Here is a 23677-nt window from a genome sequence, read left to right on the forward strand (position 1 = left end):
TGCCAGGGGAGTTCAGTTCTGCTCTCTCAGCCTCAATCTCTAGCATCATCTGGGGCATGGGGCTCCTGTGACGTGGGGGAAGGAGGGAGATATATCCTACCATCTTCGTGAACATCCAGTAAAAATAACACGAGGACAAAAACCAGGTTCACACCTGGATACAAAACATTCAGTCCTGGCCAAGTAGTCCATGATGGAACTACCCGAAATGCATTTAACACCTTTTTAGGCCACTGACCCCCACGTGACTCCAACTTTAGCTGACCCAAGCGTGTTGCTAGCACGTGCCACTGGCTCATCTGAGTCGCTGCCTTTATCATGGGGTTGGAGGGAAGCCTCAACACAGAGTGATCTTATTACAGCATCCATCATTGCAGTGGCCCTACTTGCACACAACAAAGGAGAACACCTTGGCAGAGACCAAGAGCACAACGCTGGGGCCGGAGAAGGCAGAAACATCTGCTGACTCGAAACTACACAACAGTAGGGGAGGGGTGTCTTTGGAGGGCAGTAGGGCATATTCTGCAAGGCTGGATTTTGCAGACTTCGCAAAGTCTGGATGGAGCTCTGATCAAAATGCCCCCATGAGGCACAGCAAATCAGCTCTCAGATCAGGAGAAGCTATGTTAGGGTCATGAGCATGAGAAATGGTGACCGAGCACAGTGTTCCCAAACACTAGGTTTCACCTCTACCAAGCGCACTTTGGTGTGACGGTAGAGAAAAACTCAGAGACAAGGTCAACGGCTTCCCTGTGGGCTTAGGGAGCCGGGTGTCGGTGAAAACCTGGCTGCCACTCAAAATCTCTGCTGCCCAGGCAGATTTTCTTAGAGGAGATTCACACACACACACACACACACACACACACACACACGCACACACTTCTGACCCCGTTAAATAGGAATGTTACCAGGAGTCAGACCTGGCTTCACAAGGAGCAGCAGCTTTCCAACAATTCCAAGTTCTCTGGACCCTGGAATGGGCTGCTTGTGAGGGAAGGAGAGAGGGAGGGAGCTCCCCATGTCTGGACAGGTTTCAAGCACAGGATAAAGGGCTGCTTTTAGGGATGTTTAAGAAGCGTTCCTTGTACTGGACAGAGGGTTAACAGTTAATATAACAAGATGCTAAAATGAAAGTTTCTACTGAGGCATCATGATTCAACAGATGGGAAATTCCAAAGCAAGGGGCCAGACCATTATGTGGAAATTTCTAAGTAACTGGTCTAGCTGGCTCAAAGATCCATAAGGAAGATAAAAACAGGTTCAGGACAGTGGAAAGTGATGGAGGATTTTGTGAGGCAGAGTCCTCAGCAATGCTCTGATTCTTACCTTCCCCAAGGTGGGTGGGGTCGAAGGGGGTTGGCCTTTCATCTCAAGCCTTGATAAATGGGTTTCAAAGGCAACAACTGGAGGGCTTGATATGTCTCCTAGAATTTGGGGATTGCCATGTGATACCTGCCTGAGAAAGCAAATGTGAGAAGGGAGCCAAAGTGGCCTAAAGTGGCAGAGCAGACGGCTGTGTTGGGGAAAGTGACTGCTCGTCCCCTTCCCCCATCGGGGGAGGGGTAGGTTAAAGGAATGTGAACTCTGGGCACCAGGAATGCCAGCCGGAGTCTCCTTAAAACAGGTTTTACCCAAGACTGCCTCAGCCTGAGGGTGCGAGGACCCCAAAGAGAGATGGAATGGAAATCAGAAGCTGCTTGCAGATGGCAGCAGCCAGCAGGAGAGGTACTGCCCGAGTCCTGGGAGATCCACATGGAAAGTTCCAGTGGGCAGTCCTGGAGAAAGCCACAGACACAGCCAAGAGAACCCAGTGCCAAGCATGACCGGAGCGGTCAGGTAAGAACTCTCCTCTCTCCTTCGGCCTCACCTGGGGAGGCGTCAAGCAGTAGGTAGCTGAAGAAGGGGGAGGTTCTCACTGGCAAGACAGAGGAAAATCTTCTCTTGGAATGAAAACTGACTGTTCATAGACTAGAGTGAGTATTTCAAATTTCCAAAGTGAACATGTGTGTGTGTGCGTGTCTCAATGTGGCCATGGACTTTTTTTCATTACCTAAGAGTATCCAGAAAAGTCATAGGCCTGATCAAATTTTTATCAGGAAATGGGAAAAAAACACGCCCCACTGAATAAACTTTAAAGGAACAGTGGGAGACAAGAATAAAGCGGTGTCTTAATTATGTCTCCCAAATCACCTTGTGCAATGTACTAATTACAGCTAACCTTTGCTAAGAACTGACTACGTGCTAGGCACAAGGCCAAGGATTTTACAGACATTACATCATTCAGTCCCTCTAACAATTCCGTGAGGCAGGTATTATCCCCTTTGACAAATAAGAAAACCATGGCTCAGAGAGGTTAGGCAGCTTTCCCAGAGTCACACAGTTAGATAAGTAAATAAATAAAGTAGTAGCCTGGACTCAACCTCAGTTCTGATATCTAACCCTGAACTTTTTTACTGCCCCAGGTAAGTGGTTTTCATCAGATCGCTGTGACCATAGCAGGACAGGGACTTGGGTCCTGCTCATCATTCCTTCCCAGGAGTCCTTGAGCTAGAAAAACCAAAGAGGAGAGTTTAAAAACCATGGAATTGCATGAGCTTAGTGGTGTCTTTCAACTCTGGGATTCTAAGGTTCTATCACCTGGAGTTGGGAAGGTGGAGAAAGGTAGACCCACATAGCAGACATGGGGAAGAAGAGAAACTAAAGAGTATATATGCCATGTTCCCAGAGAGACAGCTGGAAGGAGCGGGCTCCAGCAGGTGGCACTATAACCAACCTGAGGGTCACAGAATTACAGTCATGTGTATAAATATACAGTTCAGACGATGCACATAAAGCACTTAGCACCGAGCCTAGCACCAAAGTAAGCATTACATAAATGGCAACTATGATTGTGAAAAGTTGACATATATGCCTCAAAACTTCAACATGTAATTTAATGCAACATACTCAGCCACTGACATCACTGTGTCTGTTCCATAAGGCGCTATGTTTATCATGGACGCTAAACTTTACTAGTTGAGCCAAGACAAGAAACAAACTATGCCTAAGATTAAGCTAGCCAAATCTAAAACAATTCTAGTAGGTCTGAAGCAAAGGCTCTTAAGCAGCAGGGGACCATGGAGTCCTACTGAGAAAATGATGGAAGCACGATCCCTGAATCCAAGTAAAAAAAAAAAGTGCACACACACAATTTTGCAAAGAATTATAGAAGCCCATTCATTGATTTCTTCAACGCATTACAGATCCATGGAAGCCCATTCATTCCCTCCAGGTTAATGACCACCCTTCCAGTTCCTGAGGATGCGACTGGAGGTCGGGCCAAAAGCTACCGACCCACAGTGGAGTCACCCATCCTTGCCCTCGCCACATGCTCATCATTGCTAGTCTTGATCACGATACCAAACTTAGAATGGGGAGTCAATGTACCTGATGCTGAATCCGATTTTAAACCTTTCAAGTTTAGTTGGACCCCAAAGTAAGAATTTTTAAATCGGACCCCAAAGTAAGAATTTTTAAACCTAGAAATTCTATTTTCTTGGCATGTTCTTTCCTTCCTTCCTTTTTAATAAGAGACTCCATACTGTACGATTCTGGTGGTAGTCCCCCTTTCTCGAGGGACACGCGAACAACGCATGGCCAAACAGATACTGCTTATTGCCTACTGCCTATTTCTGGCTCAACTGATTCAGGCAAGAAATCTAAACCAGACCAATTAAGATCCCTTCTTGGTATTATTGTTGGAACAATAGCAAAAGAAGCACACCCTTTTCACTGAGATCCACACTGTGAGGGTGATAGATATGTAATGCTGATGGCTACCTCTGGCACCATGGTAAGGGAATGCTTGCCCAGGAATGAAGCTGACAGAGTTTAGCAGAGCCAAAAGGTGGAAAGCGTGAAAGACAACAGCCTGATGATATCTTTGGAACCCCCGGATACAGCTATGCCTGAAGCCCATGCCAGCAGGGACATTTTAGTCATGTGAGTCAAGAAACTAGTTTAAGTCGGATTTCTGTTACTTGCAAACAAAATAATTCTCATACGCCTGTACTAAACAAAAATAAAGCCCCAAAGGAAATTCCCATTCTTCGGCAGTCCTTGTGGAATTCTAGCCTCCTCTCTGACAATGATCGCTACTGAATTAAAACTTTTTCATCCTATAACATTCCTGTAAAAAGTCTCGGCTGAACATCACCCTCATACCACCCTCTGCCTTACAGTTCATCTTACCAATGCTGCCACTAACCAGGCAATAGCTCTTGCAATAAATATTAAAATTACCAATCGGAAGAAGAGAGTCCCAGAAGAGCACAACAGTAGCCCAGGTGACAATTGGCTACCATGAAACAAATATTTGGAATCTATTAGGCCTAGTCCCATGAGCTTCTCAAACTGCCCTGCTTCTCCCGAAAGATACTGAACACCCCAGTGTCAGAAATAACCTAGAGCCATGGGGCTCAAAACAGAAGGAGAGAGACATTTGGAACAAGGAAAAAGGGCCACACTGGTCACAGTGGACAGGGTCGATGTACATCCTGTGAATCAAAAAGCTACTCCACAGGCTGAATCAGGCCGTAGAATGATTTGGGAGTGGGGAGAAATAATATTCGCAGAGTGCTTTCAGGAAGTTATTTATTTTTCTTTTAGAACAGGGAGGGTAAGTAGATTTCAACTCGTGTGCCAAATCTGGTCCAGAGCCAAATTTCCAGGCTCAGCATCAAGAGCCATGACAATCTGTGAAGTCCATCATGGGTGGGGGTTGGGGAGAGTATGAACACAGGCACTTTCCTCTGTTATTTCAGACGAAACCATTATAGTTTATCCTTGGATTAAGCAAGGCCAACAGAGAAATGCATACCTGGACCGGAAGGGCTTTTCTTGGACTGTACTCAGTGACATCATTTGCCGAGGGTGGGCCTCATTATTCTAGTTATTACGGGGATATTGTTTGCTACCTTATATGGGATTCTCTTCATGAGCACTCTAGAGAAATTACTCTTAAGTCTTGAAGCACAATTAACTTTGCTTCTTCTGAGTAACTAGTGTGCTATTATCTTCTAGCCACCGTGAATTGTTAACGGAGCGCGTTTTCCTTCTGGTACGGATTTCTCAGAAGCTCAGCGACAAGAGTGTGGGACCTGCTGGCAGCGGGGGCCGAACCTTACGTCTGACTTCACCTGACTTTTCCTTCCCCACAGATTCCCTTCCTTCCTCATTTTTCTGCATCTCATTATATCATACACATATTTAAACGCCACTTCAAAAATCTTTGAAAGAAGACAGGCACATATGTGTATACTAGATCAACAGCAATCGAAATAATGTAAAACAAATTGGATGGTGAATGGAGAACCATTTTATAAATGCTGCCTGCTGTGGTAGCCATTATGGGGAAGCCCCGAGTGAGCAGGATGAAAAGGTAGTGTCCTTGGACCAGGCATAGTCCTGGACCAACCTGTCAGGTCAGCAAATGTCTCAGTCCTCCTCCTTCCCTTCCTGCTTCCTGAGTATCTTCCCCCAGGAAATGCTTCCCTGGGCAGCTGGGTGCCCTCTGGGCCATTCCTGCACCTCCTTCACCTATTTTCTCTAGTACGATTGGTTGCTCTCCCGTGTCCAGCTCCTCCCACCAAATCAAAGCAGCTCACATGTCTACAAGACCTTGTACTGGGTACTGATAAGTTGTCAATGGTTGATAGCAGCTTAAACAAGTATTTCCTCTCTCAGGGATGAAAGCACGTGAACCAGGTATTTTGAACGAAAAAAACCCAAAGGACTAATTCACTAATGGTAGAATAGGCTGTACTTATGGTACAAATGCAATAGAACAGGCGGATCTTTTTGTAAATCTCAATTCTATGTAAAGCAGCGGGCACAGAATCACTATAGTTAGTGCCGGGCACACAGGCAGCATTCGATAAACAGTGGACACTAATTATGACTATTTCTGTTGTTATTATTTATCCGGTCACTAATACTCAGCTTACTCACTGCCTATTCCTCTATCACTGCCATGATCACAACCATGGGGGTAACCGCCTCTTTCTTAACAACAAGCTAGCCACAGGTCCACAATCAATTAATGCATTTTAATTACATTGTTTTGGTTTATAAAGCACTTGCACATACATCGTGCGTTTTGATATTCTTGGCAATCCGCGAGTTAATTATTCCCATTTTACAGGTAAGGAAACTGAAGCCCCAAAAAAGTGGAGCATACGAGTATAAGGTCCCAGAGCCAGGAAATAGCAGAGCCAGGGCTTAAATCCCAGGTCTCGTATAAATTCCTTGTTCTTTCCATAACAAGTGCTTTCCAACTGCATAGCAATCACATCAGAATCATCTGAGTGCTTTAAGATTCCTCCCCCAGCCCTCACCTCCAGACCTAATGAATGCTCACGGCCCAGTAGAAGGGACTACTAGGAGCTTATACTTCAACAGGTGCCTCATGTAACCCTGATGAGCGGCTGGTGGGTGACCAAGTGCAGTGTCCATGCTGCTTCCTGGTCGACTACGTACCTGTTGAACTCTCAGCCCTGTGCTGATGACTGCAAGGAAGGCATAGGTAGCCTTGTGCTCTTAAAGTGCTGACAAAGCAATGGAGAAAGTAAGACTAGCCAAGAAAGCAGTTCAGAGCAGGGCTGATCACGGCAAGGATTCGGACAGCAGGAACAGGCAGGGAAGACCACAGTATGGAGGAGGGAAGATTCTACTGGGTCCTGCAGAACGGGAAGGATTTCCAAATAGAGAAGGGGTGAGTAGCACAAGGTATCCTCAAGAGAAATGGTAAATAGACTATCTGGCTAGAATAAAAGGAATAGTGGGAAGGGAGCAAGAGAGGATGGGGCCCGATAATGGAAGTGGAGAAGCCAGAGAGAAGAGTCTAGGCTGGTGTGGGGGCTGATAGGGAGGCACTGACAGTTTTTGAGCACAGTAACATCCTAACAGATGAATTGATAGATGACTAGTGTGGCTGTCATGCAGGGACTCAGCTCCCGCTCCCTACATAGAATGCAGGACATGGCGAGGCCAAAAAGGAACACCCACGGAGTCATGGATAGGGGGTTCATACCACGATATTCTCGATGGTGTCTAGTTCAGACACAAAAGCAAACATCTGCCAGTACCCCAACGAGGGGTCTTCCCACACCCCAGTCTCACCGGCGGCCGGGCGAGACACAGGAAGTAGGATCCACATGATCTGCAATCTGCCATCCACGCTTGCTAACCCCACTTGCTAGCAGCAACCTGCGCTTGCTAGCTTAGCTAGGCAGTTATATTAGTGGCTAATGGCTAACTGGTTACAGCTGATGGCCAACTAGTCACAGCTGATGGCCATCTACTCCCCAAGCCAGCACCTTTCCACGTGAGGTCGAGAGCCTGGAAACTGCTCTCCTGGCTCTGTCCCCACAGTGGCAGTGTTATATAGAAAGAAGGAAGGGTTGGAGAGTGGAAAACCTGGTACTGGCAAGATTACCTAGGAACCTGCTGAACTGACTGGGATGGCAGACGACAAAGGGTAAGACCAGGATTACAGGGCCTGATATTCAGAATGGGATGAAAGGACGGGTTATAAGACAGGCGTGTGAACCGAGTCCTCTCACTCTCCGTGATCTTTCATTCGATCATAGCTATTTTTATGTGATTCAAACATAAAAACATTAAATGGTCGATTGTATGAATGGCCACAATTCTTCCACTCCCTGTATCCATGCTCCTTGTAATGTAATTCTGCAGCTGTTCTCACCAAGAGGTAGAATCTCTATCTGTAACCTCTTGAATCTAGGCTCGCCAGAGAGCTTGCTTTAGACAACAGAACGTGGTGGAAGCAATGTAGTACCAGTTCTGGGCCTCACAATGCTTCTGCTCTCTCTTGGTACTCTGCCCAACCCCCATGTGAACAAGCTCACGGTAGCCTATGGGATGGTGAGACATATGTCTTAGTCATTGTAATCACTCCAACTGACAGCCAGGTGACCTCCAGGAACAAAGCCTAGCTGACCAAGACCTGTAGCTACCTGCAGATACATGAATGGTTCCACCTGAATCAGAAGAGTCATACAGCTGGGCCCAGTCTAAATCACCAACCCACAGAATTGTGGGATGAAGAAATGATTGTTGAGTCAGTAAATTTTAGCTCAAATTTCTGGCCAGAAATTTCTGGGCGGTTTGTTATGCAGCAAAAGCTATCTGCTACACATTGCAAATAACAGTATTACCAGAGTATCAGGGAGTGACGCGACAGGAAAGCTCCAGAAGCTTTCTCACTTAAAAAGTATATTACTCTCCTAGCTCTAAAGGAAATTTGCTACCACTTGCAGATCTGTTAGCTCACAATAATCACAGTCAGGTTCAAAGAGAGATGAGAGAAAAAAAGAGAGCAATAAGAAAGCTAATATGTTATAGCCGTGAGCCAATTTTCATTACAACACACTGCAAAGAACTGTCTGCATTCCTTGGCTGAAGTAACACTTTGTTGTTGTGGATACCGCTTGAAACTAGCAGACCATCAACAGGGGACTGGAAATAGTTTCATTGCAAAAAAAGTTTTTATTTTAATAGTATTTGGCATGTAATCACAGATCTTTTCTCTGACCATGTCCTTAGCAAAAGTACATGGATTGATCTGTTGTTTTTAAGGCAGGAAAACATCTTAAGTCATTTCAGAGAGAGAGAAAAAAAAAAAGTGTGAATAAACAGACATCTAATTATAGTACTAGTAAGGATGCATCTCACTCAGAAGTGTAAAAATCATACCCAAAACAATGTCAAACAGTCACTTTGTTTTAAACATAAAAGAGAACTTACCAGTAAGACGTTGTGTGGCCCACCGTTTTCAGGTTTCAAGTGGGGGAATAATCTGAAATAGAATTAAAGATTCCATAAGTAAATCCCATATGGAAAGGGTGTGTTTCCGATCCCAAGTGACTGACATAATGTTGAGTATTATTTCTTTAGTTAAAGATTAGCAAAGTTTTTTCTGGCTCCTGATGGAATAGGGAGAGTTTTTCGCCTACATATTTCAACTTCCTGAACAGAGAGCATTCTCTCATCTACTTCAGGGAGTGCTGAAAGGCTGAGCCCAGTATAACTATAAATGGTAGTGTTTTCATCCAAACCCCTCCAAGTCAGCGGAAGTCTCCCTAGTTATTGCTCTTGCCTTGGTCCCTCAATCCCCTTCTACTGGGACCAAGCCATGTCTCCCTTTATGGAACCAACTAAAACAACAAATGGTCCAGCATAACTTGAATAGCAATGGGAGGCGTATACAAGGCTTTCCAACACTGGTCACCTTATCACGACCACAATTTTTTTGTTTTGTTGATAATGGTGAGCCTAAGGCAGAGCTGTTCACCAGAAATATAACACAAGCCGCATATATAATTTTATATTTCCTAGTAGCTGCATTAAAAACGCAGAAAGAAAACAGATGAATGTCACTTTAATAATATATTAATGGAACTGAATTTATTCAGACTATTATTTCATCACAACCAATAAAAACAATTATCAATGAGACATTTTACTGTTTTTTTTTCCATACTAAATCTTCAAGGCCCAGTACATCTCACCTCGGGCTAATCACATTTTAAGTGGTCAGTAGTCACAGTGGCTGGTGACTATCACACCACACAGTACAGGCCGAGGGAATCTGTTCTTGGCCTTCAGGCCTGGAATCTGTTCTTGGATCTGGCAGGGCTCCAAACTGAGTCAAATGCATATGGGAATCTTATTCATCTATTTTCCTGCTCCTGGTAATCCATCATTACCCCATTCATGATGTCATTTTAGTAGAAATAACACTGTAGTAATAGCAAATACTCATATAGCACTTACTACGTGCCAGCTGTTTTCGGCATGTTCCTATGTTTCCTCAATTAATCCTCACAATCACTTCATGAGATAAGTATATTATCATTCCGATTTTGCAGTGAGGAAATTGAGGCACAGAGAGGTTAAGTGACCTACTCAAGGTTATACGCTAGTGGGATTCTATTTCAAATAGTCTGTCCCCTGAGCCCATGTCCTTAGCCGCCATACTCTCAATTAAATTTGAATGGCTCAAAATAAGATAATTGCTTTCAGTTTTAATTATAACCACCAAGTGATCCAAGGCTGCTCTCATGATACACAGTCAGATAATAGCAGCGATGGCAGATGGAAGAGTTATGGGATGTGCTAGCAAATTAAGTTAAAAACAATTTAGGGTGAGAGCACAAAAACCAAAAGCAGGCCTGGGGTCAAAAGACTGCATGCATTGCATCTGGGGGCCTATTTGGATGACCAAAGTGGGGGTGCAGGGGGAGGTTGATGTGGAGCCTCTGGAAATCTTGTCTTCATGATTTTTCTGAGAGAAGGGTCTATCACCCTCATTGGATTCCCAAGGGTTTGTAACAGACATCTCTATATCTGTCCTAGCAGGGGTAGAGAGTCAGAGGAAGTATCAGGTAGAAAGAAATTAAGGAAACACATCCTTTTCACTTTATTAATCTGTGCTTCCCAAAAGAAATCACACCTACTAAGACAAATCAGATGCACCCATGTGAACTCCCTGCCCAAATCACAGGGAAGGAGGTTGGTCAGTGACACTGTTTAGAATCAACAGGCCACAGGCTGAGGGCACAGTGGAGTACTGCTGCCCGTCTCACACACAGTGGCTTCCTCTAGGTTCCTCAGCCCAGTCTCCAAAGTCCCAGGGAGCTCATGCCTGTCCTTCTCTCTGGGCGCTCACCCAGGCATCTCGTCCTTTCGTAACACATACCTATTACAGGTCCCTACATGCCCCCCTCTCACTCTGCTGCGCCTTTGCAGATTCTGTCCTTTCTGTCAAATATGTCCTTTTTCTACAGTATCAGCCTATCTGCAAGTCTCAGTTCAAGTCACGTCCTCTGGGAAGCCTTTGTGAACTCCTTTAGCCGGCTTAGGGACAACTTCTCTACAGTAACAGGAGTATTCATTCAATTCAATCAATAATTATATACTACTACTACTGATAATGACAAAGGCTGATTTTTATGGAGTTATGTACCAGGCACTGTTCCAAGTGCTTTGTGTGCCACTTGAATCCACTCAGTAACCATATGGTGTAGGTTTTTATTACCCCACTTAGCAGGTTCACAAACTGAGGCATAGAGGTTAAGTCAGTAGCCTAAGGTGACATGGCTTTTAAGTGGCAGAGCCAGACTACAAACCCAGACAATGTGGCTCCAAAGCCTGCTCTCTTAATGCCTGTATCATACCTGCCTCCCACTATGTTCCATGCCTTCTACTCTCATTGTCTCCTACTTTCCTCCATTAATGCAAGTGGCTCCTGTGTTTTGGTTTTTCATTTACTGGTCTCTCTGCCCACCTGTTTGCAGAAGTTAAGAATGTGTCTAACTCATCTTTGTCTTTCCAGGACCTAGCAAGGTGTCAGTATATAGTAGACGCTCAATAAAAGCACACACAGGAAAACACTGGAACAGCATTGGAAGGACGGGGACAAGGCTACAAACTTGGGCCTAATAAAAACACAATAGGATAAAAAGTTTCTGAATATGAACTTTAACGAAGCAAGTTTTCACTTCGTCTTCCAAATCCAGCCAGTGCCAGGGAATGTTCATTTCCCAGGGCCTGTTTGGTACTAGAAGAGATGCACCTCAGAGCTTGGCCAACTTGATCGTATCGCCAACTAGTTCATCGGTTTCATTTAACTTTGAACATGGATCTAAGTAACAACATGCCCTCTGAAAGCCTCTGCTGGCCATTATAAAGGAATGCTAGAAAAGATACTGCCCTTTAAAAAAAATGAAATAGAAAGAAAGGACACAAAACCCTGTTTCTTAAGGCTTTCTTCGTTTCAAATAATTCAATGAGCATATTCCAAATAGTAAAACAAACAAACAAACAAACAAACAAACAAACAAACAAAAAACAGTCTCATGTTGAAAAATCTCCTTGTTCTGTCCAGACGTGACTTTGCCATTTTATACCCTGGAATTCCATACACTTCTTTCCATCACTATCTAAACTCCCCTTGGATGAATACAGAAAGTGACCTTAACAGTGGGAAAGACTCAAGTTTCAAGATCTGGGACATACACGGACCTCTAGGAAGAAAAAGAACTCTTTCTAGCTCATGTCAGAAATTGCATCTGGACCATGGCCCAGCCTGCACTCACAGATAAATGCAGTTAGCCATAACGCCCACCTTTCCTATAGCATCCAGAATATAAAAGAAACTGCCAACTTCCCATGTATATGGATGTTAGAATCATCTCATCCCATCATTAAAACCAAATTGTAAATTTTTTATTTGACTCTTGGTATCTCATCTCCTTCCACAATAAACATTATGATTGAGAGGTTTACTGAGTACAAATTGTGTACAGGCCACCACTGTAGGTGTTGGAGAGACAGCAGTGAATGAGATAAACAAGGTTCCTGATACAGGGGCTCTCCCATTGTAACGGGAGACAGAAAATAAATATGTAAAGAAGTAAGTAAAATAACTTCAAACAGTAATTAGTTCTATAAAATTTTTCATACAAGCAGGGAGTGATGTGACCTACCGTGTTTCCCTGAAAATAAGACCTAGCCAGACAATCAGTTCTAATGTGTCTTCAGGAGCAAAAATTAATATAAGACCCGGTCTTATTTTACTATAAAATAAGTAAAATAAGTAGTTAAATAAGTAAAATAAGACCGGGTCTAATATGACATAATATAATACAATGAATATAATAATATAATATAATATATAATCCCGGGTCTTATATTAATTTTTGCTCCCAAAGATGCATTAGAGCTGACTTTCTGGCTAGGACTTATTTTCGGGGTAACACAGTACTACAAAGTTTAATAGTGCCTCTTTGGTAGCAGTATGGAGGAGTCTGGAAGAGGTAACAGTTGATGAATGGGTCAACGGTGACCAATCTAAGGCCCTCACTTGTTCAGGTGAGATATGATGATATCTTGGTTCAGCAAGTAGAGACGGAGAGAAGTGGATGGATTCAGTGTAGTTCTGGAGGTAAAACAATTAGGACCTGCTGCTGACAAAGCAGATGCAAGACATGAGGGAGACTCGGAAGGGGTCAAGCAACTGGGTCGATGATGGCTTTGTTGGAGGAGAAACAGGTTGAGAGAAGAAAGACAATCAAGAATTCTGATTTGACTTTGTTAACTTCGAGACATCCAAGTACCGATGTCAAGAAGGGATTGAGAAGCATAGAACTGTGCTGTCCGATATAGTAGCTACTAGCACATGTGAGATTTAAATTCAAATTAAATACAATTAGAAACTAATTCCCCCAGTTTCATGAGCCAGGTTTCAAGTGATCAAGCAGACGCAGAAGCAGCTACTTTATTGACTAGCATGGGTATAGCATATTTCCATCATTGTAAAAAGTCTATTGGGCAGGATTTGTCTAGAACAGACATGATAACTTGCTAGACTCCCTTCATTACTGTCAAGTTTACTGCAATTATAAAATGTATAATTACAGAAGCTCCCCCTTATATGCAGGGGAAAAGTTCCAAGACCCCCAGTGAATGCCAGAAACTGTGTATAGTACTGAACCCTATACATACTGTTTTTTCCTATACGTACATACCTATGATAAAGCTTAATTTATAAATTGAGGCACAGTAAGAGATTAACAACAAAAACTTATAATAAATAGAAAAAGTGTATTGTAATAAATTATGTGAATGTGGTCTCTCTTAAAATATCTTATTGTACTGTACCCACACTTCTTCTTGTGAGGATGTGAGGTGATAAAATGTCCACATGACGGGATGAAGTGAGGTGAAAGAGACAGTAAGTAAAGTGAGAGTTACTTGAAGCAGTGTGATAGTGCAATAGTTGATCTAGTAACTGACACGGTTACTAAGTACTAACAGGCGGGGAGTCTGTATAGCGGGGACATGCTGGACAAAGATGATTTATGTCCCAAGCGGGCTAGGATGGGATGGCACAAGATTTCATCACACGACTCAGAACAGTGCACAATTAAAAACTTATGAACTGTTTATTTCTGGAATTTCCCATTTAATTTTTTTGGACTGCAGTTAACTGCCAGTAACTGAAATGGTGGAAAGTGAAATGGTGCATAAGGGGACAACTAGATAGCCCCGGGAGAGCTTTAGCTTTAAATGGCGATTGGATTCTGATCTTTCTGAACATATTTGTTTCTAGTCTCACTTTAATTCTCTAGAAAAAATAACATAACAGTGGCACTATAGGAGAGTGGAGTGAATACTAGATTTACAGGCCTGGTTTTCAGCTGTCTTCACTACCAGGGATTTCCAGTAAATCACTTAACTTGTATGTGCTTCAATTTCCCAATCTACAAAACAGGGGGTGACCCTGAATGAACTATATTGAGAAGTACGTTGGAGAATGTTTCCAGCTCTTGAGATATTGCCACTGTTCTCTAGTCAGGTCTATTATGTTTTCATTTGCAAATTCTGACATGATGTTATCTCAGATGGCAAAATGGATATAAAAGGGCCTTTAAAACATATGAAAGGCCCTAGTGTCGGCATCAAGGGTACATGTTCTGCAAAGGTGAGGCTAAGTTGAAAAAAATATACCCTGTGCCTTGAGTCCATCACAGAATCTTGTCTGTTATTAGATGTTGGCAGGGATATTGAGTTTATAAATACTATATGTGCCCAAGAATCACGAATCAAGTCTTGAGCCCCAAAGGTAAAAAGGCAGTAGGAACCAAAATGGTGACATTTTCCCCCATTGTGCAAGGGCTTCTGTCCCAGGGCAGGGCACACCCTGAGTGGGTGAATTGGCCTACTTTAATCAAATAGTGCCACCCTGTTATCTCTGCCTTGAGACTGGCTCCTGTCTGGAAGAGCTGGTCTGGGCTGTTCCGAGGGAGAAACCCTTCCTTCTACCTGGTCACTGTCCTTCATCCCCAGAGAGCTTCTAGAGACTTAAATTTTGTTTGCAACTGAGTAGCGGGTGATATAGGTCCTTAACTAATTTGTAAATAATTTGGTGGTGAGGGGAGAAAGTATCCTGATTATGCCAAAGCTAGTGAGACATTATAAATATACATGTATTCCTATTTTGCCAAACTGTTAAGAGACTATATGAAAACAGCAAGCAATTCATTGAAATGTTACACACAACATACATATATATCTTTCTATTGAAAGAGTAAAGGCAGTTTTTGTTTTGTTTTGTTTGTTTGTTTTTCAATGACAATTTTAGAAGGATAGCAAGCTTCTTTGGAATTGACCCATATCCCCACTACCCTAGTGCTTCTCTCTACTTTTGCCTGTTACCCTCCATAGCTGCACATGTTTTTATATGTCTATGGCTATAATTTATATTAGTAGTAAAATTAATGAAGGCATTGGAGTTGGACAGATCTAGGTTTGAATGTTGGCTCCTCAACTACTAATGAGCTGCAAACTTTTGGACAATTTACTTTTAAGCCTCAATTTCTAAAGTGTAAAAATACCTTTTGCACATAGCCGCTGTAAGGATAAAATGGGAGAATGTTGGCACAGTGCCACTAGGAAAGAGTCCAAAAATGATGGCGATTATTTTCTTCTTTCATTTTACTTTAAATCTTAAATATTTTTTATGTGTTTCTACACATATTCATGATGATTATCTAAGGGGTGTAATAATAGTCTTTCATGTTGAAAAGTCATAACTTACGAAATCACTCCCTGAAGGCTGAATATTTGTTATTGCCATTTTTTATTATTATAAATAAGATTGCATTGGATATCTTCATGCTTTAGCTTTTTTTCATTCCTTTAACTTAGTTCCCGAGATTCCCTAAATTCCTACAGTAGAATTAGGTGTTTTTTTTTGCTTTTAAAGTGTCTTTTATTAACATACAATAATACCACTAACAAAATAGTGGAGAATTTCTGAAACCTTGACATTTTATCCACAAAAAGGTATTCCTAATGCTGTTTGAATTTGTGTTTCTAAGAAAATTAATGAGGGGGAACACTTTTTTTCCTTTGTTCATTAATGGTCCGTCACCTTGAAAAGCAGTAAGTTTACATTCTTCACTTATTTTTGTGGTAGGATCTTGATGGTTTTCTTTGGAATTTGAATGAGTTCTTTACAGTGCAGGATACTCAAGAGTTAATATATATGTATTTGCTATAAAAATGTTTCAGATATTTTATAATTTTAAGATAATCTTTTCATTTACACAGCATTTTACTAAACAATAAGCAACAGCCATATTTTGTATGAACCTCATGAGCCAGGATATTGCTTCTTGGCAAATGTTTGGATTTGGTTGTTTTTTAACGTCTATTTACAATGCACTTTGATTTTCACAGCAACCCTGCGAGTGAGTTGGGGAGTCTGAGAATTCGCACTGTGTGGCAGAGAAAACCGAGACTCCGACAGGCCAGGTGACTTAGACAGAGCCACCAGATCCTGGATATCGGCCAAGTTTGGGCTCAGGCCTTTTCCTGAACCAAAGGACCTCTCATGAAAGGAAGTTTGTGAGGTAAAATGAAGAGATGTATTTTGTGCAAAATGCATTCTTATCGAAAGCACCAGCTCCCCATCATTTCCTATTAGAAAGCCTTTATACAGAGCATCAAAAAAGCCGTGCCTGCTGCACTGGAGGCACTCAAGAAATGTCAGTAGTATTTGAGGAAATCCACCAAAACAATGGTTTACATAAGTGACCATCCTTAAGCAGTTTTTATGCAGTTAAAATAACTTAAATAACTTAGACCTAAATTAAGTGTTGCCTTTTTTTTAAAAACCTAGTGTGAATGCCACTTCCTTCCCCATATTCCTTCACTCTTTGGCTCAAGGAAACCCCTCCTCTCCTAGAATTTCTACAACCTTTACCACTTCCGACCTTTTATTACAAGTACTTCAGAGTATGTTTTACCTTTTCTACTAGATGATAAGGAACCAAGCGTCCATATCTTATTTGAGTCTGTATCTCCCAACGACCTGAGGCCCTGCTCTGCACAGAGGCAGCACTCAGTCGGTGTTTCATGAAGCATTAGGGGAAGAATTTTATAGAGTTCAGAGACAACAGTTAAAAAAAATTATAGTTTGGTTAAAGATCAGAGGATTAAAGTATAGGTTGCATTAATGTGTGCTTTTTGCTACAGTCCTCCTTATTTTCGCAAGCATACTATCATGAGACAGCTCTAATACACTTTTAGGCCAGAAGTCCACATTAGTTAAACAATACTAAACCACATTAAACAGAATGTCCAGAAATGTTTCCAGCCTTGGACAAATCTCTATAATTCTGTAGATATATCTGTTATGCTTTTATTTGCAAATTCTGACATAACTCATTCCTTAAAAATTCACTGTGTACACAGACACACAGAAAGACACACACACACACACACACACACACACACACACACACACACCCCACGTAAGCACAAAAGTCCTGGTTCAGCATTTGGGAAAATCTCAGATAAAAATATGGAACATCTGTTTCCTAACATCAGGAAAATTCACAGGAAACGATTAATGTTTACTAAGGAGAAAGAAAAATAATCTGAATCAAATTACGAAATGAAACATCCAAAACGCACAATTTAATACAGTATAGCCTGCGAGTCATCAGCTCTTCAGAACTGAGGGGAAGATTTCACATTTTACTGAAACCTGTCAAAGCAGAAATATTTTTGTTCTGTGTCTATACAAATAAACATACAATTGTATGCCCTTATCCTATATAACACTCTCAGGTCCTACTGGTAGTTTTGGAACCCTTGGCAGTTTGGGTTGGTTGCTGCGTGTGTATTGTCCTAACATGCTCAGTGCCTTATAGTGCAAATTAAGACCTAACTATTCTGGATGGTGGTCCCTGGATGGAGAGCATGTGGCTCTTTTGAGAAAGATCTAGAGTAGTTTATGTCTCCGCAGGAAAGCAAGAAGGACAGTAAATGACAGGACCACAGCGCGGCTAAAGCAAACTGTAGATGAAAGTGGTTTATTGCCCAGCGGCTCTTCCACTATCCTGCTCCTTATAAGCCTCTCTGTACCTACCATGTCCCTGGCAACAGGATGGTGCTGGGGATACAGCAGAGAATAAAATATAGTCCCTCTCAAGGAGCCTGCAGTAAGTCATGCGGACAACTGATCAGGCAATTATAGCTCCAATGGCACATAATTTAACCACAGTAAGTGAAAGAAGCTCTGGGAGCACACAGGAGAGGTGCCTATACCAGCCTGGGATGATCATGGAAGGCTTCCAGGAGGAAGCAGCATTGAAGCTAAAGGGTGAAGAATGACCAGGGTTAGCATGAAGCTGAAAGGAGGGAGCCGTGAGCAAGGCAGAGGGTACAGCTTGTGCAAATGCCCGAGAGGAAGCAAGAGTACCTATGCTCACTAGGGGCTGCAAACAGCTTAGTGCACTGTATGTAGTAAAGGAGTTTCTAATGAGAGAGAAGCCTTACTACCTAAGAGGCAAAAGCAGGCAAAGCCAAAGAGGGTAACAGTGAGAACACGGGGCCAATGGAAACAACCCAGGAACTCTAGCATCCTCACTTCAGAAAGACCTAGCACTGACTCATCCAGGGGGAACAACCAAGACCCTTTTAGGTGACAGGCTTCTAGAGGACAAGGAGACAGACTGTTCCATCAGAGATGATGCTGGTCCCCAACTCCACAGAAAAACCAATAGCCAGCTACCCAACCCCAGACAGGAACAGTAAGCAGGCCTTAGCACAAGCCCATGAGGAAGGCAGAACTATGCCCATTTTACAGACATATTGCTGGTTTTAGAAAAAAAATATTTATTGATATTCCTCTCTGTTCACTGATCCTATCTGACTAGGGAAACCAACTTATGTTGGTATGGCTGGGACTTTCCATTTTTATCACTGAAAGTTCTAAATCTTAGGAAACCCCTCAGTGCCATGCAAACCAAGATGGTTGGTCACCTACTCAGAGTTTGTGAGGTGCATGAAGTGGGCAGTAGGGTTTATGCCCCAGGTTTTTATACTGAAACTGGTGCAAAGTTAAATGTGGTCTAATCCCCTGAGAGCTAACCTGGACACTTTGAGCTATGGGACCCTCTGAGATATCTTGGGGGGCTTATCTGGGGATCCTATATCAGTTACAATAATTCATACGGAATAATATTTGCAAAGCACAAGACTAGCTTAGGGCCTTGTGATCACTAGCTGTCGTGCTGAAGGGAAAGCATCACTTACCTAATGCTTACAGAAAGCAGTAATTAGTCAAAAGACTGAATTTAATTTTTGTCGTTGTAAACTGAAAATTAATCAAATATCTTTCAACTTTAACTTTTAATATTGAAAATCTTCCTTAAAAAATTAGTCTACTTCCCCACACAGAGTAGTAAATATATATTCATATTTAACTAAGGATCTTACAGTGTCCCACCCATTGCAATTGCTTACATTCTTACTGTCCAACAGACAGTTAAGCAAGTGCAGAAGGCAAAGGAAAACAACACAACAGTTTCCAATAAATACAGCCACAATAGGCTATTGCTTTATGGCTATATTTGACAGGCAGAGAGTGGCTGAGAAATCTGCACAGAATGAAAGCAAAAAACTGGGCCTTGTACAACTACAGCAAAGAAAATGACCGCGGATTGTGACTGAGATGATGGCAATACTTGAGCGGTGGCTACAGTGCTGTTGACTCAGGCAGCTGCCGCACACAGTTCTTGTCGGACAAAAGGGAGCATAGCTCTGAAACAGCACTCCTTTCCTTGCAAACGGGTAATGAGTACAACCGTCCCTGAGGAGGATGCAGGACTTCAAACTGATAAGAGCCATGGGCCCACCATGAAATCCTGTTTTAAAGGCATCCCCCTCAACCCCCCAGGAAGCTCAGCTAATGTTAGCCAGGCTCAGTGCTCCTTGTGAGAACTCCTGACCTAGCAGTAGACAAAGATATGCGCCTTAGACTCTGGCAACAAACAATGATCTCCAACACATTTCTGGTTCGTTTTCAATGCGAAAATATTTTCAAAAGCCGACCATGCTATTCAAGCCGACCTTGAATAGAGCTATTCAAGGAAAAAAACACGATTGAGTAAGGTTCATTTTTACTAGCCTCAGGAAAGATTAAAAAAAAAAAAAAAAAGTAAAATTTAGCAGCATTTATCACTGGTAATCTATATTTGAACTATGTTTCCTTCTAAAAATTGCAATTTTAGGGGAGGATTGTGGGTAACTGAGATTCTACTGTATGTTGAAAATAATCATTTTGACCACGAGGCTTAGCTTTCTAGTTGTATCACTCCTTTCGATGACACTCTTTCTGTTAGACACTGAGAGAGAGAGAGTCATCACAGAAATATTCCGGTTATGTCCGCCGCACAGAGTCAGGCAGCATAATAAGGGCAGGATGCAGCAAAGGGCACTGCCCTGAGCGTGGGTCAGAAAAACAAGACATGGGAGGTTTTGTTTTCATGCTGCCAGGCCTTTGGCATGGATGAGCATTCTTCTCCTGGCCTTGGACTCCGAAGGAGAGAAATGAGAAGCTCCTCAGGAGAGGCTGTGAGTGGCTCCCTCCAAGCCCCACGTGTTCACAGACTTGTGGAACGCGTGTGCCATGAAATATCCCAACCTGGTTTGGGGGCTTTGCCACCACTGAATGATTCAGTCTTACATCGTAACTACCAAAACATGGATGGGCAGTTGAGAATCTTTTTGTCACTGAAAACCAATCAAAGGAGTAGATAAGTTACAGAGATTCTAAGAAATTGTTCCTCTTTTCCTGTATCATCAAGAGATCAATAGCTTGTAAAAATAAACAAAACCAACTATGTTCAACACAATTATAATCCACTCAAAGCCACATAAATTCACCAGGAAGAAGATCGTTCCTGCGAAAACCAACCCTTTTGGTACAACCTACCTGTTCTTACACCTCCCACTTGCTTCCTGGGCAAAGCCGCCTTTGCTGTCTCTACTGTAACATTAGTTTTCCTGACATTTTTTTTTCTATTGGGGAAGGGGAACAGGACTTTATTGGGGAACAGTGTGTACTTCCAGGACTTTTCCCAAGTTTGCCATTATTAGTTGCAGGGGGCACAGCCCACCATCCCTGTGGGAGTCAAGGAATCGAATCGGCAATCTTGTGGTTGGGAGCCCGCACTCCAACCAACTGAGCCATTTGGGAGGCAGCCCAGCTCAAGGTGCCGTGTTCAACCTTAGTTGCAGGGGACAGAGCCCACCATCCCTTGCAGGAGTCAAGGAATCCAACTGGCAACCTTGTGGTTGAGAGCCCACTGGCCCATGTGGAAATCCAACCGGCAGCCTTCGGAGTTAGAAGCACAGAGCTCCAACCGCCTGAGCCACTAGGCCAGCCCTCCAGACATTTTTTATGGACCTTCCCATTTTACATATTTTCTGAACTACACAACTGGCTGACCCTCCCTTGGGGAAGTGATATCTTCACTGCACCAGAAAAAAACACAAACCACCACCCAGAGCCAAGGGGGAAAGAAATCTCGTTCATCATACCACTGGGAGGGTTTTAAAGGCAGCCCAGGGCATTTGACAGTGTTCTGACCTAGGAGTGAGCCGTTTCCATGCTCAACCCCTCTCCTTGGGGCCTCCTGTTTCTCATTGTTTACATATCTGCATGGACAACTTGATTATAAGGTCCTTTGACTGCATATCCCATTCTTTATACTTCTGTGTATTTATTTTCCTGACCATAAGAATGAGCTCTTTATGTAATACATCCTGGTTTTCCAATAAATGGGGGGGCGGGAAGAGCTCTGGATATATATGTTTACATATAGTTATCTGCATCTGAAATGCTCACAGTGGCCTAGTGGAAGAGTAATGGACCGGCTAATTCAGAAATTAGGTTCTGTGGATGAAAAACGGGGGTTCTGTGGAAAGTAACCACACAGGGTGATCTGATCATAAATTCCTAACTGGGCAGGTCAGGTGGGTAGTCACTCTCCAGGCCTGTAACTTCTCTAGTGAAGGGTTTTAAGCCAGCCCTGTCCATTGTTTCTGTGCATCTAGGTTAACACACTTTTGAAATAAGCCATAATCACCCTCAAGAGAGCACATAATCTTGTTAACTATCCTGTAATCCAATCCCCACTTTGTTTTCCCCAACCTCCATGTAATCTCCCCTCCTTAATTTAAAATGTATAAAAGAAGCTGCAAAACTGTCACTTTAGCTCAAATAAACTTACAAAAATTCTCTACAGATTTGGACATTTCTTACGTCAATAGTTCCTATCTATCTCCTATTGCCAAAGCTAGCTTTTATTCCTGTGAACAAGTCTCCCTGAATTCTATGAATGTTTGCAGATACTGATGATATAGGATAGGTTTTCTTAATCTTTGAACACTCACCCGCATCTCTGATAAGCATAAAATCCTTCCCTCCCCCAACTAGATTCTGATGTGCCCTTCCTTTGATGTTTTGGGAAACTATGATAGCATTCTCAGTTGACTTTGCTGGATTCTCTCCTCTTCTAATCTAATAACTTTCAAATCTACATCTTCATTCCTAGCCTTTCCTCTGAACTACAGAGTTATTTATCTCACTGATTTCTTAACATCTGCCCTACAATGCCTTGTTAGGCATCTCAAACTTAACCACAGCCACCACCAAATTAATATCTCCCCACACAGTTGCCCCCCTGGGGCTCCCAATGCTGAAAGTGAGACACCATCCTTCAGGCCCTGGTTGAAGCCCAAATTCTCATTCACCTTTGTCTCCATCCTCACCAACTCTACATCCAGTCAATCCATCAGTAAATCCTGCCAGCCCTACCTTCAAAATACATCTCCCAAATCCAATCACATCTCAGCATCTCCTCCACTGTCCCGCCAAAACACCCCACCCCTACCCTAGTGATCCAAACTATCAGCATCTCAATGTCTAGTCTCCCCACAGCAGGAGCGTCATCAGATCACTTTATTCCCCTATTCAAAACTCTCCAATGGCTTCCCAGCATGCATTGCACACACACTCAAGTCCACCCTTTGGCTTCCCAGACTATACATGAACTCTATCATCCGACCACACTGACCACCCCTTCTCCTCAAATATGCCAAGCAACCCCCTGCCTCAGGGCCGTGGCATTGATTCTTCCTTCTACTTGAACTTCTCATAGACACCCTAAGCCTGTACACTTCTCATCCTCTCATCTTTCAGGTCTCTGTGACAAGAGTTATCTCCTCAGAGAGACTCTACTCTGTCTTCCTCGACCTGCTCTTTTTTGCTTCATAGTACTTAATGCTCTATTTTCTGTCCTATTGAATAATTAGCCCTCTCCTGTACTGGAATGTAAACTCCGCAAGAAAAGGATGTTGTTTGTTCACTGCTGTACCCCCAGTGCCTGAGGCGACGCCTGACACAGACTAGGCATTCAATAAAATTTTTTTGTTGTTGTTACTGAATGAATGCATATTCTCAACTTGCCAGAAATATTTTGAACTTGATTTTCGGATGTTTGTATTATGAAATAAATATTTCCCCTCTTCCCAAGTGAATTATAAGATAATACATGATTTTTACATGACACATGCCTCCCCTTTAGATGGATATGTCTGCCCTCTCTGAAACACCCCACTGAGGAGTGGGCGAGGGTGCCCCATCCTCTTGAGGATCAATGATGTGGTCGAGGATCAATGTGATGGCTGAGTTCGGTGTATACAAATTCATGGCTATACCTGAGTTTTTACTAAGCATCTGACATGTTTTGCAATC

General features: G+C 42.7%; 1 protein-coding gene across 11 annotated transcripts in view; it reads right to left on the bottom strand.

Annotated features, from left to right (window-relative positions):
* Positions 1-23677, bottom strand: part of GNG12 (G protein subunit gamma 12) — a 108665-nt gene that overhangs the window by 53340 nt on the left and 31648 nt on the right. For all 11 annotated transcript variants that reach the window (XR_016018644.1, XR_016018643.1, XM_074334924.2 and 8 more), the window contains exon 2: positions 8806-8857. Coding sequence is in view for 2 of the 11 variants with exons in the window: in XM_088791194.1 (XP_088647320.1) it covers positions 8841-8857 (17 nt within the window). In the remaining 9 variants the exon portion in view is untranslated. The remainder of the gene's footprint in view (positions 1-8805; positions 8858-23677) is intronic.

Source organism: Rhinolophus sinicus, chromosome 14 (assembly GCF_057876585.1).
Source record: "Rhinolophus sinicus isolate RSI-liver-muscle chromosome 14, RSI-T2T, whole genome shotgun sequence".
In the NCBI taxonomy this organism is placed as follows: domain Eukaryota; kingdom Metazoa; phylum Chordata; class Mammalia; order Chiroptera; family Rhinolophidae; genus Rhinolophus; species Rhinolophus sinicus.